The 14,772-nt window shown below is 52.0% G+C and overlaps 1 protein-coding gene across 1 annotated transcript; it reads left to right on the top strand.

Moving 5' to 3' along the window:
• Window positions 1–4,011: 4,011 nt before the first annotated feature.
• UBXN11 (UBX domain protein 11) lies at window positions 4,012–13,741 on the top strand (the record flags this gene model as incomplete). Its single annotated transcript, XM_074850866.1, has 11 exons — window positions 4,012–4,125; window positions 4,857–4,911; window positions 5,933–6,009; window positions 6,523–6,637; window positions 8,025–8,242; window positions 8,555–8,632; window positions 10,053–10,173; window positions 11,347–11,450; window positions 11,706–11,773; window positions 12,554–12,700; window positions 13,524–13,741. Coding segments are annotated over 11 exons (1,257 nt in total), but the record flags the coding sequence as incomplete, so codon positions are not given.
• Between the last annotated feature and the right edge of the window lie 1,031 nt (window positions 13,742–14,772).

Raw genomic sequence — 14,772 nt, 5'->3', positions numbered from 1 at the left:
AAAAAAATGCTTTAAAAAAAAGCAACACATGGAAGTATTTAGATCTTACAGACCACAGCGCAAAGCTCCTGATAAGACAGTCAGGGTTAAAGTCACAGAAAGTCAAACGCTCGGGTTTCCAGCTGAACTTCAGCAGAAATTCTCCCACCGGTTGAAGCGTACAGTCCCCTGACTGCTGTCACACCCATGGGACAGAGCTGGCTGGACCCCCTGGCCTCCGTGGGGCCCCACAGCCGTGGGGTTTCTCTTACCATGCAGAGGACAAGCAGGGCGAGCAGGAGGAGCAGGTGGGCGCGCTGGAGGGGCTGCATGGTCAGGGCTGGGCTCACAGCGTGCTGTGACACTTCCTCATCTGCTCGCAGCGATGGCAGTTGGAGGCTTTAAGCGCAGCGGTGGCCCTGTCCCACCAATCACATCTTTCTCCCCTGCACCAGCTCCGCCGCCCCAAAGGGTTGTTTTGAATCCAGGACAATTTGGGGAAGTCACAGATGATGCTGATGCTGCGAGGGAGAAGGTGCAAGACACGGCATGGAGGATGTCTAGGCGGAGACAACACCGTAGAGCCCTTTCAGCCTCACTTCTCCATTGCCCAGCCCAAGAGCAGCTCCTGCTCCCCCTGTTCCCCAGCACGGCCGCACAGCCAGCCCCGAGCAGGGCGTCCCGGCCAGCATCTCCAGCAAAGGCAGCGAGCCCCTCACCCTGCCTCTTCCCACATCACAAAATACCACCTGCAGTATGAATCCCCCCAGACTGAGCTTTGCTTCTCTCCGGGGGCTCCCTGTCCTGTGCCCCACACCCCTGAAGGACTAAGAGTGGTTATGGGTTAAAACCCCACCCTGTTTCACTGGGTGGGTTTGCAAATCATGGACAACTTTTCAACAAGGGCTCTGCGTTGCACCGTGTAACAAACCTCCTTCCCTGCAACTCAGGGCAGAAGCTGGGTCCAAGCTGTCCCTCAGAATTTAAGTGACACACCTGGGACAGTCTGATCTGGGTAATGGATCAGGGAAACGCTTCCTTCCAGTCCCCCACTATCTGTCTCCTCACAGCAGACCTGAGCTCCCTCACCCAGCCAAGCGCAGCAGCAGCAAACAAAAGAGTTCTGGTTATTTCAAGACAGTTTGAAGTAAATAAAGCTACTGAAATGTGCCGAGCGCACACACCTGTTGTCTCATTTTGTGTTGGGGAAGTGCATCACAGCGCAGCGAGCCTGTCACCAGCCTCCGCACAGAGCTGAAGGCTGCTCTGCAGCAAAGCTTCACCAAATCTAGTGAATTTTTTGCGCTTCATGGAAGTGTCAAAATAAAAGTCTCTTGGGGACAGAAAACACCCCACAAAAAGTGCTAAAAATCAGCTTATTCTGCTCCTCTCCAATTGATGAGGCCGAGCTCTCCAGAGAGCGGAGCAGCATGGCAGAGGCGGGTGGGACATGGGACATGCAGGGAAGGCTCTCCGGATGGTGGCAAAGGCTGGGTGTTCAGAGCACCAGCGAGGCAAAACGACCGTGTGGTAGTGCCTGGGTGAGGGAAAGCGTTGCTAGAAAACAGAGACAAAGCAGGTGAGGAAATCAGGAGCAGGCGTACAGTGCGTGGTGCCTCAGGTCAGGCTCTGTCTATGAGCTGAAGCTTAGGGCGTGCAGAGGGCGGCTGAGGAAAGGAAGCGTGGCAGCCTGTGGTGCTCCTGCCCCAGGTCCCACCCCAGCACCAGGAAGCGTTTGAAGCACTCTGAAGTGAACTGAGGTCAGAGAAGCGCCATTTTGCGGGCCGGTGTGCGGGGCAGGGAACAGGCGGGGAGCGGTTCGGCCTGGCTGGGGGCTGTGCAGAATGGAGCCTGCCGGCAGCCCGGGCCTCCCTCCTCAAGCGACGAACAGAGGGGGCTTCGCCCGGCTCATCCCTCCTCCAGGCGCCGGTTCGGGGAGCAGCCGGCACCGCAGGCCTGGAAGGCCCCGCCACAGGCCGGATCACCCACAGCGCAGGCCCCGGTGGCCGCGGGGTAGCCCGCCGAGGGGCCGGGCGGGCTGGCAGGGCCGCGCTGGGCCCCGGTGGCACCGGGAGAGCCGCAGGGAACGACGGCGGATCCCGTAGGGGCCCTCAGAGCGCCCCGGCCCCAGCCCGCGCCCCCCGGCGCCCTCCCGCCATAGCCGGGGTCCCCGGGGAAGGGGAGCGGTGCATGCTGGGATGTGTAGTCCCCGGGCTGCCTCACCCTCCACGTGACCAGGGCTGAGCCAATCGCAGCGGCCCTGCGTCGCCGTGGCAACCGCCTGTCAACAAGATGGCGGTGGCGCGCTGAGCGCGGGGTGAGTGCTGCGCCCGCGCGGGGGGAAGAGCACCCGCCCCGGCGGTTTGGGAGCCCCCACACACCGTGAGGGTCCCCCCGACACACGGTGCCCCCTCCCCCAGCACAAGCCGGGGTGCCCCCAGCGCTGCCACCCACATCGGGCCCTCCTTGAGCCCCCCCCCAGGGAGTACCCTGTTACCCCCGTTATTTTGAGCCCCATTTTGCCAAGATCCCTCAAAAAGCTGATGGCTTCCGGACTTTTGGGGACACACAGGGCTGCACAAGGCGGTGACAGGTTCAGAAATTAACACCAGCTCAAATAAAACTCCCCAAATTTCTTACCTGCTGCCTCCCAGCCGGCATCGCTCCCCAGCAGACACCAGCGATATTGGTCAGTCACGTCCCGCACAGGTTCGTATCGCCTTTGCGTTTCCTCAGCTTCAAGAGGAGAAGAGTTGCTTTCTGCAGCTGCAACGGCATCGCAAGCGCCGGCTCTTTCACCCGCTCCTGCCCCGACGCAGCAGGCACCACTGCGCCTCACTCACCCGGGTTTCACCCCCTTTGCTCTCCGGCAGCTCCCCCAGATTGTGGCTCAAGGATTTTAACCGTTACTACAAGGCACAGAGTTAGCTGTGGGTACAGGAACACCCAACTCTGCCCAGAAAGCAAGGATGGGAAGATGGACTGATGAGAAAAATGTACCATCTGGGCTTTTTTGGACAGCCTTTTCAGTTACATTTAACAAAAATTGCCCATCAAGCAAATCCTCCCAAAGTTAATGAACCTGTATTTTATTTTTACATATTATCCCCTGTTATTTTTACTAAAAGAGCAAAGCTGTCTGAGTTCATTGCCTCCACTGGTACTTTTTTTACCATCCTACATGTTTTGCAATGATTGTAGCTCTTTCTCTCCCACATATGTCCAAAATCAGATAAGTAAAAAGGTTTCCACATCCTCAGCAAGCCCTAGAGCACATTAGAGCCTCATCTGTTTTTATGGTTCCGTTTTAGGTCATAACACTCCTACTAGATCTTAAGAGCAAAAACTCCCTTTCCACTACTTCTGTTAATCCCAGAGTATTGTGCTTTTTGTTAAAGTAGCTCAATATTACCACTTTCTGCCTTGCTGCGCAGCACAGGATGATCATGTACCTTCCCTTGTGTCCTGGCTCATAACTAGTGCCCACATAGACTCATTAGTCTGAGAGTGCTTACGGGACTGGGCCACTCTGCTTTCTCCTGCCTTCTCTTTCCCTCAGCATAACCCCAGTATTTCTTTACCTGTTTTTGGAGAAGTTGTATCCAAAACGCTGACCTGTTTTCTTTCTTCCATGCTCTTCGTGCCTCTTCTCAGAAGATGACAGACTGTCTCCTAGGACAAAGAATCCAGTGCAAGGCAGTCTCCGCTCCCACTCAAGGGGGACAACACTGAAAAAGAATATGCAGGGTAAAGTCCCTCGATCATTAGGGGATTCTGGGCCATCACAGTTTCTCAGTGGACTCAATACCCCAGGCCAGGGCTAATTCCTGTGGTCCCCCTCTCACGTACACAGCGTGCTGTTGGTGACACAGCCACCTCCCTACCAGTCAGGAGCCCAGGGATTTCTACCCAGTACCCCCAAAAGTTACCCTGGTCCTACCTGCTGTAGCAGAACAGGAATTCTTCTGTGGGGTCCCTTATGGCACAGATGAACCTCCAACACCGATTGCCATTTTGGAGCAGTAACACGTATTTGTGCTTTCAGGCGCCGCTCGCACTGACGTGGAGCTCATGTCCTCCATGATGCAAAAAATCACTCTGTTGGAACAAAAAATAGAGAAACAAGCACAAGAAATCCAACTGAAGGTAAAAATCCTGCCCTTTACTAAACCTGTTCTGTGCCCTGCTTTGACGGTTGAAGCCACAGTAGCATTGCACTGGCTCAGACCTAGTTTGGGCTAAAACAAGTCAATCTGTAGCCTGTTAGTTACACAAACGAGCCTGTGCAAAGCCACAGAGCAATGGTATCAGTCCTTGGGGTGGGAGAGTGGACACTCCCTGCTGTGACTTCTTAAAGTAAAGACTCACAGCACCCTTTCACTGATATCATTAGTTGTTTGGCTTCAACCCTTTTTTTTTTTTTAATTCTTTTTGCTTTCTGAACCAACAGCTGCTCATACAGCAGAGTCATCCTGCAGCAGACCTCTTTGCATTACTGCAGCTTAGAATAGATACCCTTTTTCTTTCTTTTAAAGAGGTGGCTGCAGAGATGCTAGTTTCATTTCTAGATCAGCCACTTACTGCAGGTCGGAGCCTGTGGGTTTGCCTACAGCTCTTGTGCAGGTCCAGGCGGGGGACATGGGTCAGTGTGGCCCTCACCTATTCTTAGAGCAGTGTATTTATATCCCACCCCTCATTTGAGTCTAATTAAGGGATTTGTGAGGTGATACAGCCTTTGTGACCCTTATTTTGTCTCTGAGTGGGTGAGAACACATGCACCACTGACTCATCTTGCCAGGACTGATTGTGCAAACTGTGCCTCAAGGTCCTGAAGGCCAAGGAACTAAACAAAGTCATTATTTGTTCTGGTCCTGAAGGACAGGAGGATTGCTGAACTCGAAGAGAAGATGAAGACCCTTCAGAAAGGAGAAGGTAAAAATTGTTCTACCCTTGGCACCTTGCTTCTACCTGTGTGAGAGCTCCAGAGCTCCTAGCACTGCCACAGAGCAGCCTTGGAGGCCTCCTCACTGAGCCACCTTAAAGCCCAAGAGCCTCTGCAGGGAGTGGTATCGGTTACGCACACGAGGCACCGTTTGCCAAGGCAGATCTGCACTTTATACTTGCATCTGTTGCTGGGATCTTTGGTGCAGCGCAAAACATTATTTCCTGACCTATTTTCTATGGTTACTAAGTTTCCACGAGCATAGACCAACCACACAGATACGTGGGGATGGTCTGCAGACTTCAAACAGGCTGGAAAAACAGCCACTCACAGCTAAGTGAAATCAAAAATCTACTTGGAGTCTCGAACAGCGTTACAGGTCCAGGCTCACTTGTCCTGTAAGACAGCCTAACTCTAAATTGAACCCAGCTTGGAGTGAGTCACTGAAGGTCCTTCCCCCGACTCAGTTCCTTGGAATCCAGCAGCTCTCCAGCGGAGCCCAGACACGTTTCCTACCATGGCTGAACTACCTTGTTAGCACAAAGCTGTGGTAAGGTCTCAATTTCCTGAGCAGAGAACAAGAATATGCCTGTCAAACCACAAACATGTGTTTTGTGCCTCATCATGCATCATTCTAGCCATGCAGCCTAGATTTCTAGATCCAGCTTTAGTGGACACCTGCTCATTTTTTTAATGGGTCCCTTAAGACTAAGCCAAGCAATTCTTATTTTATAATTATGAACAGTACCGCTCACATCAGCTTCCCACAGCATAAAACTCACCGGAATTGTTCACAACTATCTTTTATTCTGTCAGCATCTCTATCAAGGTGCTGCAGATTGAATTGTCAGGGACCAGCATGCAGAGCTCACGTTCAGCTCCTGTGTCGTGTGGGCTTGAGTTCACTTCGGGTGCAGGCAGGTACTGCTGGGGCACCTGTGCTGTGTGACACGGGTTACCTATAGCTCTTCTTTAAGGCTGTACATAGAAAAACCAAGTCTTCCCTTTCAGATGCTCCTGACCCACCCACAGCAGAGGAACTGGAAATTAGGTGCCTTCAGCTGCAGACCCAGGTCTGGGAGATGGAGGTGAGACACCTGCTTCACTTGCCCTAAGCCATCTGCACCTTTGGTTTGAGATCGCTGCAGTCTCAGGCTGCTTGGTTTTTTTTAAGCTGCTGCTTTGATCGTCACGATTCTTCACCTCTCTCCTCTGAAAAGAAAAAAGAGGTTGGATGTGAGCTACAGGGCAGTAAGAGCTTTTATAATACACATTTGTGCTTCCTGCAAGCCTCTTCGTTTTGATTTCTAGGACTGTAGAAGTATTCTTTGCAGCTACTACAGTCTTGGGGGATTACTGTGTCACTACAGATACTTTCATTCTCCCTTTTACCTACTAGCAGAGCTACTACTGCCTAGTAGAGCTGCTACTACTACCGTGCCAGTGAGTTCGTCTGTCTGCCAGGACCAGAGAGCCCCAAAACAAACCTTCTTTCACCTCCCCTTCTGCTTCTCACAGTCACAGCTGACCACTCTCAGGCTTCCATTTCTACTTTTCTGAAGCTCTGGTCTACAACACTGACTTGTACTTTCCTCTTACAGCGGTTTCTAAATGACTATGGTCTGATTTGGGTTGGAGAGAGACATGAACAGCTGGAAGATTTAGAATCGCTCAGGGATGAAGAAGAGCTACCAGCAAGGAGTCTCTGGAAGCCAGGTAAAGCACCAGCACTCTGCTGAAGCAGCTATCCTAGCTCCTGCTGCAGGCTTAGAGAAGGTATGATACTCCCCAGAAAAGGTAAGCACCAAAGACCCAGAATTTGGGTTTTCAGAACTGGTGATCCTGGGCTGAGGTCTTCACATCAGTCCATCTCAGGGGCAGAGATGTGGAGCCATTTAACAGGAGCTAAGCCAGGCAGAACGTTGGTATTTTATATATCTATATTTTATAAGCCCTGTCCAGGGGAAGAGGAGAGAACCTGATGGCTCAGCCATTTGGAAGGATACCCTCACAGCAGCTGCTTCCCAAAGAGCTCACGTACCCTCAACGTTTGAAGGTTGATTGCTCTGATAACACTGACGTAAAACGGGTGGAAAACGGAATCAGATGCTTTGTGTATATAGTAGCTGTAGTAACTTACCCATGTTGTCTGGCTCCATCAGAGAGGTTTGTTTGCCTTTCCCCCCAGCCACCACGTGAGTGGTTTAATTGAGACCCGATTGTGCTGTATGGGGTCCAAGCATATTTGGCAATGGCTTCTGAGGAAGTGGTAACAGAGAAAAAGAGTAATATTTGGGCTGTACAGCCAATGCTGCTTCCTAACCACCATGCAAATATTAGCTAGCTAATCCTTCCCTCCCTCAGATGCAGGAGGGGAGAAGACAGGAGAAACAGTAGAAATAATATTCATTGTTTTCAGTTCATTTACTCTTTTTAAGGGAAATTTTCCCTGCCCTCCTTTATCAAATCGTAAAAAAGAGGAACAGAAAACACCAAAGACTTTACCTCTGCCCACATCTCTTCTTTCATTTCCTCTTCTGATTTCATTTTTCTGTCCCATCACAACTCATTTACTGCTTCACCCTTCCACCCTCCTCAAGCACCCAGATAAACATCCCCAGCAGCGTCCCAGCAAGAGCAAGCAACCTGCTGGTGGCAAGGAGCAGGCAGCCAGCTGTCTTTACACTGGCATTTCTTCAACTCTGCCCTGATCCATTTATCCGATCTAATTAATCAAACTAGTTAAATTCCTCACTCTGTGTGTTTTACAGCACCACGCTAAGGGACAAGCCAACACTTCTGAAATTACAAGCAAAGACGAGGAGCTGAGTGTGGTCTCTGAAGAGCTGGCTGCATCTGTAGCTGGCTCGGGGGTTATATTAGCTTGTAGCAAGAGGGTGGTTTCCCTGCTGCCCTGCCCTTGTGGTTTTGCACACACCCATGTAAACCTGGCAGCGCTGCAAAAGCGTGAAATGTGAAGCATGGAGAGGCAGCACAGACAGCCCCAAAATGTTGGGACTCGAATGCAGCTCAAATTCACCCAGAGGTGAAAGCTGCTCAGCTGGCATCCCCTTCCCCCCGTAACTCTGATCCCTCTCCACAGGTGAAACAGTTGTTTCCAAACACCAGATTGATTTTGATTTAATCTTGGAAAAGGTGAAGGATTTGAATGTCCTGGCTGGAGAAGGCATTTCTCAAATCGAGCACACGCCTGAGGGTGCTCGGCTGAGACAGCCAGAACCCCTCCCTCTTATGCTGTATCAAAATGGGATGGTGATGTGCAACGGACCCTTTCGGCCCTACGAGGAGCCATCCGTGCAGGTATGGAAAGGTCTGCGGAGGAACTGGACTGAGAGCCACCCTGCTGCCGTTCACTAAGCCTCAGCAAAGGGCATGTGAGCTCATCCCAGTCCTAGAAAGGGGTAGCTACTGACAACTCCCGCTTCTCACCTGCGCTCCCATGCTGCCTTTAAAGACTACTCTGTGTGGTAATTTTTAGAGATGGAGATTCTGGATCTTTTAGGCAGACTTTCTGCAGGCAATAACACAAATAGGAACAGCCCGAAAGGATATATCCCTCATGAGATAAATAGAAAGTCTGAGGTATGACCACAAGCTCTCATTTTGTTTCAGCAATGCCTGCAGGATATTGTGGATGGCTATTTCCCTTCAGAGTTGCAGCTGCGCTACCCAGACGGCGTCCCTTTGCAGGTAAGCAGTGCAAAACCCTATTCATCAGCTTTTTGGAAAGAAGAAATTGCTCTCTTCCCAAGAAAATTGTTCAGGTTTCTTTCACCAACCTGCTGGATGCTCCCCACAGCAGATTAAGTTTGAGGTTTCTGAACACAGCCTGTATGCAGCTTAATTCTGTGCACGTGGGTCTCGGGGAAAGGGTGGCTGGGAGCACACCTGCTAGAGCCGTTACAGGAAGTAAATGAGGGTTTCAGCATCAGGACTAAATTCTTTCTCTGCCTTGGTGAATCTTGGCTTGGAACAAGACTTCTAAGAGCGTAGCAGGCTTTGTAGAAAAGAAGTAGTATGTGCAGCAGCTGAAGTGCTGTGTAATAAAAAGGAGAAAAAAAATTCTCAAATAGTTCCTCTGGAAAAGCTTTTAAAACCAGATTGAACAAGTATCTCTCAAGGAGGGTGTCGAGAGAGTTTATTTTGCCACGGTTTAAATGGATTTGGCCACCCGAGGTTCTTTTGGGCCCTATTTTTTTGATTTCTCAGGAATGGCAAAAAGCCAAGGCCACATTTTCAGGCAGAAAGCTGGCAGAGAGCCTCAGAGGACTCTAATCTAGGTCTTCAAGTGCATCCAAAACGTAAGCAGGCACAACCAGAGGGGTGCACCCACCCACTGCCACGAAGAAAGCAGGGCACGACTGCGGGGGCAAGCACGAGGTCAGGGCTGCCAGAGTGAGCTGGTAGGTGTGGTGGTCAAAGTCAGATGGAAGAGGAAGGATTGTGCAAGGCTCCTGGGGCTGTGGTTCCCTATAACCTGTGCGTAGCTGGCCACGTCTGGAAGCCACAGGACAGTACAGTAACCCAGGGCAAATACAGACATGGCGCATCCACCTGTGGTACGGACAGTCGGTGTAAAAGGAATGTAAGTGGAAGCCAGGCAGAAAGTCTGTCCCGATTTGTACAGCTTTCCCCACTGCCTGCCTTGGTTTGTTAGAGCCCCTGACAGTCCCCACCACAGCTTCTTACCACCAAATCCCTCTCCACCCCCAACCTTTCACATCACTTTCCACCTGGAGAGTGTTTTCAAGTGTGGAAGCAGCAAAGAGGAAAGGTCAGGTCCAAGCATGTTTCTTACAACTCATGAAGAGGAGCAGCTGCCCAGTGCTTGCTGAGGTAACAACTACTGGTTTGGGTGGGCCGGCCCAGGGAGTTGAGGGATCCACCAGGATTTGGTTTGTTAGAGAGCCTATAGGAGCTGAAACCGCATTTGATTGAGTTTGGACAGCTGGAGGAGCTTCCAAGGAAGCAGCTCGCTTGGTTTCATTTGGGGTTTACAATTCTTGGCTGTCATTGGTGTGGTTTATTATGCTCTGACGCAGTGAGAAAAACCTTGCTCAACATAAGCAAATCTGACATTTGCTTATGGCAGCTGGCCTTAATTCAACAGGTCACTGACAGAAGGGACCTGGTGTTTCAGGAGAGAGACCTTCCAGGAAGCTTTCCTGGCCCCGGCCAAGTGGTTGGCCATTCTAAATCAACCGAGGTGCAGGAAACCACCAAGATCCCAGGTAAATTCTTAAACCTGTCTCAAAAATACAGCTAATTCCCAAAGAGGAGAATCAAAACCTTACCAGGGCAGTTCAGCTGGAATGGGTAGGGTCTCAGAGAGGAAGGCAACACTTCTGCATCAGAGCCTTGCGCTTGTAGCCCCGGTGTTGCTTCAGGAGCTGGGAGCCAGGCAGTACACACGGTGTCCTCTCATCGTTAAATCCTCCTAAAAAATGAGGCGGGACAAGTAATAAAAGACCAGAAGATCAGTGGGTTTCCAAAACCACATCTGCCCTGCGCCTTTCGAAGGCCAAGCTCTTTCTAGCTTCACCATTATGAGCATCAAAGGATGCTGAGGGAACCCTGCGGATCTGGGGAGGGGGCAGCTTGCAAACAACCTTCAGTTCTCCTACAAGCTCATTCCGTAAAGGTGGAAATCTTCAGGCCAGACCAATCTTAACTCTACCAAATATGGGACGATTCATCTTCAGACTTTCATAAGAGAATATGGGACATGAGGTCAGGCCACAGATTCCTCATTTTGCTTCTAGACTCTAGTGGTGTGTGTAAGCAATACCTATCAGGGTTGGAAAATCAAATGCACTCAGTCACGTAGACAGAAAATAGTGGGTTTGTGCATGCATAACTAAATAGCCCGAACACGTGCATTGCCCATCAGCAACATCTTCCTATTTACAGAAAACTCTGCTATTCACTCGTTCATCTCAAGGCCATTCACAAACAGAAGCTGTGTGAAGTGTTTCCTTTATCCAAGTAGTAAAAAAAAAAAAAATAATTGCCCAGTGCCACCACGGAAAAACACACCCTACAGTACAACCTACAAATACACCCTCACAAGACGAAAAATTTTCCAAGTCTGTAAAAATTGTCACAGTTTCATGTTTGCCTGTTGGCAGCAGGGCTAACCAGGTTTTACCAGTTGTGCGCCCCAGCTGTGTGCTGAACAGGCTGCACAGCTGCTCACTGTTGATGTCAACAATTAAACACTTCATGGGCCAGAAAATGGGACAAGCTTCAAGGGGGGAGGCCGAGAGCCAGCCTCAGCCTAGCAAGGGGAGGTTAGAGCTCTCCCTGTCGGCTGTTGCGCTCTCTCACTTAAATCAGCCTATTCTGGGGGTAAATTGTTTGTCAAAAAGGTCACACATGGACACGTCTCCCCTCTGCTCTGGCAGGTCCCAAACTCTCCCTGGAGCAGTTCCTCAACAAGTTTTCCAAGCCCTCGACACACGGAGGAGAAGAGATCAGTGGCCGAGGCTCAGCCAGAGCAGCACAGCAGGTACGAGTGGACCCCCAAACACCCACAGAAGGCGTCCAGCAGCGATTCCCTGGGCTCAGCACCCTGCTCAGCACCCCACGCAGCACCCGCACCCCTTCCTTGGGCCTCTCTCAGCTCTGCATAACCTCCTCCTCCTCCCAGAGAGGCTCCACCAGAGCCCACGTGGCACATTGGCACCCGCTCCTGGGCTTTCCTGGCTCTGGTTGCCCTCTGTGAGGAGCAGGCAGCGCTGACGCTCTCCTGGTTTGGTTTCAGGGCTCTGATGGGGTGCGGAGCAGCAAAGAGATCCTGGTGGAGACACCCAGGCTGTCTGCCCTGCAGAGGTACAGGCATGGTCCCTCCACCCCTGCCCTGTCAGGCTCTCATCTTCCTCCTCATTCATCACTGAGGGTTTATTTCAGGGGTTTCAGTTGAGGAAGTAAATGGACTTGCCCCTTTTTATCTTACACCTTAGAAATAATTAGAAAAAAAAGGCTAAGTGTGGTCTTTTGAGAAGACCACTGAATTGTTCATGGTGAACCTGCCATTTTTTCCATCTCTAACAAAAGCTTCTGTTGTTCAAAATATTACTTATTGCTGTGAGATACTTTTCCCAACAGCGAGCCAAGGCCTAAGAGTTTGAAGCCATCTAAAAAGCTGTTTATGGTCATGTTAAATGGGAGAATTCCTCCAGGAAACTGATGCCCAAGTGGGAGGTCACACTAACACCACTTTTCCACTCAGTCTTCTGGCAAGCCAAGACCCAAATAGCTAATGAAAAAAAAAAAAACCCCAAGCAGATTATTTTTAATCAAAAAAGTAGGGCGAAGTACTTGCCAGACAGCCCTGATCTAAAATGAAAAAGCTAAAAAAGGTCAGCAACCCTCTTTCCAAGGCACCTTGAAGCAGTGAAAGCAAAGGAGCAGTTTGGTCTGTGGGTCGGTCTGCTCGCCCGCAGCCAGATCGGGCTTTGTTCATGCCAAGGACATTCCCAAATGTGAAGCACCTCTCCCCGTTGGGATCACCCTGGCAGCCCCGAGGCTCTGCCCCTCGAGCAGAGCTCACAGGCTCTGCCGCCGGCAGAGTGCTCGCTCCTCAGCTGACGAGGTTTTTCCAACCTCCAGGGTGAAGACAGCTGAAGAGGCCGAACCTTCTGCCCCTGATGTCTGCACGCTCCGCATCAAATCTGAGAGCGGGGAGCAGACGTACATCGTAAAGATGCTGTTCATGGAAACCATAGGGGACCTGCGCCAATACCTCACCCACGCCAGGTAGGCCTGGGCCTTCCTCCCCTCTTCGCTCCCCACCCAGCTCTGTAGAGCCCTGGGGAAGGTTTCTGGCTGCCGCTGAAGGCCTTGGAGCTCCGCTTCAGCTGATCAGCATGAGCTGGGCAGGGCTGGGCCTTACAGCCCCAGGAGCTGCTGCTTTTGCTCCAGCACCAGAGATGCTCTCTGGGCAGCACTGCCAGGGTCACGCTGAGCTTGGAGCATTTAATACCACCTCTGCCAAAGAGCTGACGCAGCAGCAGAGATAAGCCTCTTTCATCCTCGCAAAATTGCCATCTGACCCAGGTCCATGGCTGCCTTTGCCTCCTTCCAGCCGCTCGGCAGCGCTCAGCTGGCTGTTGCCACCATTCCCAGGGTGTTGGCGCAGCCTGGAAGTGGAGCCACAGCCTTCAGCTAATGGATCAACACCACCCTTCACTCAGCCACCTCTATATCACGAGGCATTTAATGCTGCCCAAGGGCTGACACATCCCTCTGGGGACAGCCTCAGATGGCTGAGGGGACCCTTTTACTCTCCCCACTCCTGTTGTGGGCCGTAGCTCTGGCATCGGTCGGAGCCCACCCTGAGCTCGCTGCTGTCAGGATGCAAGAGCCTCCTTCCCCACTGCAGCTGTGCAGCCTGGAACGGCCTCTCTGTGCCTGGCTGGCGCCCGCAGTTTGGGCGGGAAGCCCTTTTTTCTGCCGGGCCTGTGCTTGTGAAACAGTCTATCCCTCTGCTCTTACATAACCACAGCTGGATCAGCCAGAGCATCTCAGCAAAACCTTGGGGGATCCTGCGTGTAGGAAAGATTGTGTTGTTCTTTCCTAGGGGTGGAGACTCCGACTCGTATGAGATCATCAGTACCTTTCCCCAGAGGGTGTACGCGGACAACTCCAGGAGCCTGCAGGAATGTGGCCTGATCCCCAACGCCTCCTTGCTGCTGCGGAGAAGAGACCCCTCCCAACGGCAGGGGCTGCAAACAGCTTAACAGCTCCACACAAGAGCTGCTCGCCCCAAGCTCTGCGTCGTCAGCTGTGCTGTAACCTGGCTGGGAAGAGAGGAGAGAGCTGTCCTTCCAGATTTAGTTTCATTGCGCCGTTACCTGGGATGGAGGGAAGAGCTCGGAGGTGGCAGTTTGGCCTCTCCTTCTGCCTCGTGGGTGGATGCTTTTCCCCGAGACAGGTGGGCTCTAACACAGGGGTGTTTCTGTTGGCTCAAACCCAAGGCTGGGTTTCTCATCTCTGCGGGAGGTTACACAGGCTGATCCCTGCCCAGGGAAGGCCACCAGCTTTACACTGGGGCAGTTGCTCAGCTGGGCTCAGGGATTCTTTACAGCAGCAGGACAGACAGACAGGGTTGCTTTGCTTTCCACACAGCTGCTCCCTGGAGATTTCAGCTGCACTTACACCATGAGAGAAACAGGCTCAGCTATATGGTCCCTGGTGAAGCTAAACCAAAAGGCCCTGAGCCATTGCAAAGCTGGGACTGAGCCAGACCCATCTCAGCCAGGAGATCCTGCTACCGGGTTTCCTGTACGTGAACAACTCCTTCCCTTGGACAGCCCCCAGCTCCAGCGGGGCCCAGGCTCACAGCCACGCTGAGCTGCCTCCCTCCCTCCCTCCTCCTCCTCCCTCCCCAGCCTGCTGCAGCCAGGAGCTGGATGCTGCAACAGGACACCGTGTCATTGGAGAAGAGCATAATCCCTTCGCTGCTTCTCAGCTGAACCCCGAGTAAAAGCATCTTCCTCCCTCTCCTGCGGGCTGGGGCTGCACTTCGCAGGCCCCTTTCCCAGCACATTCTTCCCATTTCAGTTGTGACAAGTTCCCACTTGACTCCCAGCTGACAACACTCCCACTCGCGCGAGGCAGCGCCTTCTGGCAGGTTCCCCTTGAGCAGAGGCCCCGCACGCGCTGCCACCCAGCCCTCATTAAAGGCTCCCAATAAAACCACTTATTTAAGTTGCAGTTTCCACTCCCATTAAGATTTCAACAGCACGGCTGCTGTGGAAGGCGGCAGGATGCCCAGAGCTCTTCCCGGACCCCTCCGACCAGAGCTGGACCCTGCACAACTCAAATAC

This window comes from Strix aluco, chromosome 26 (assembly GCF_031877795.1).
Source record: "Strix aluco isolate bStrAlu1 chromosome 26, bStrAlu1.hap1, whole genome shotgun sequence".
In the NCBI taxonomy this organism is placed as follows: domain Eukaryota; kingdom Metazoa; phylum Chordata; class Aves; order Strigiformes; family Strigidae; genus Strix; species Strix aluco.
Note: the sequence above shows the minus strand (reverse complement) of the source record. Positions and strands in the feature narration are given on the sequence as shown.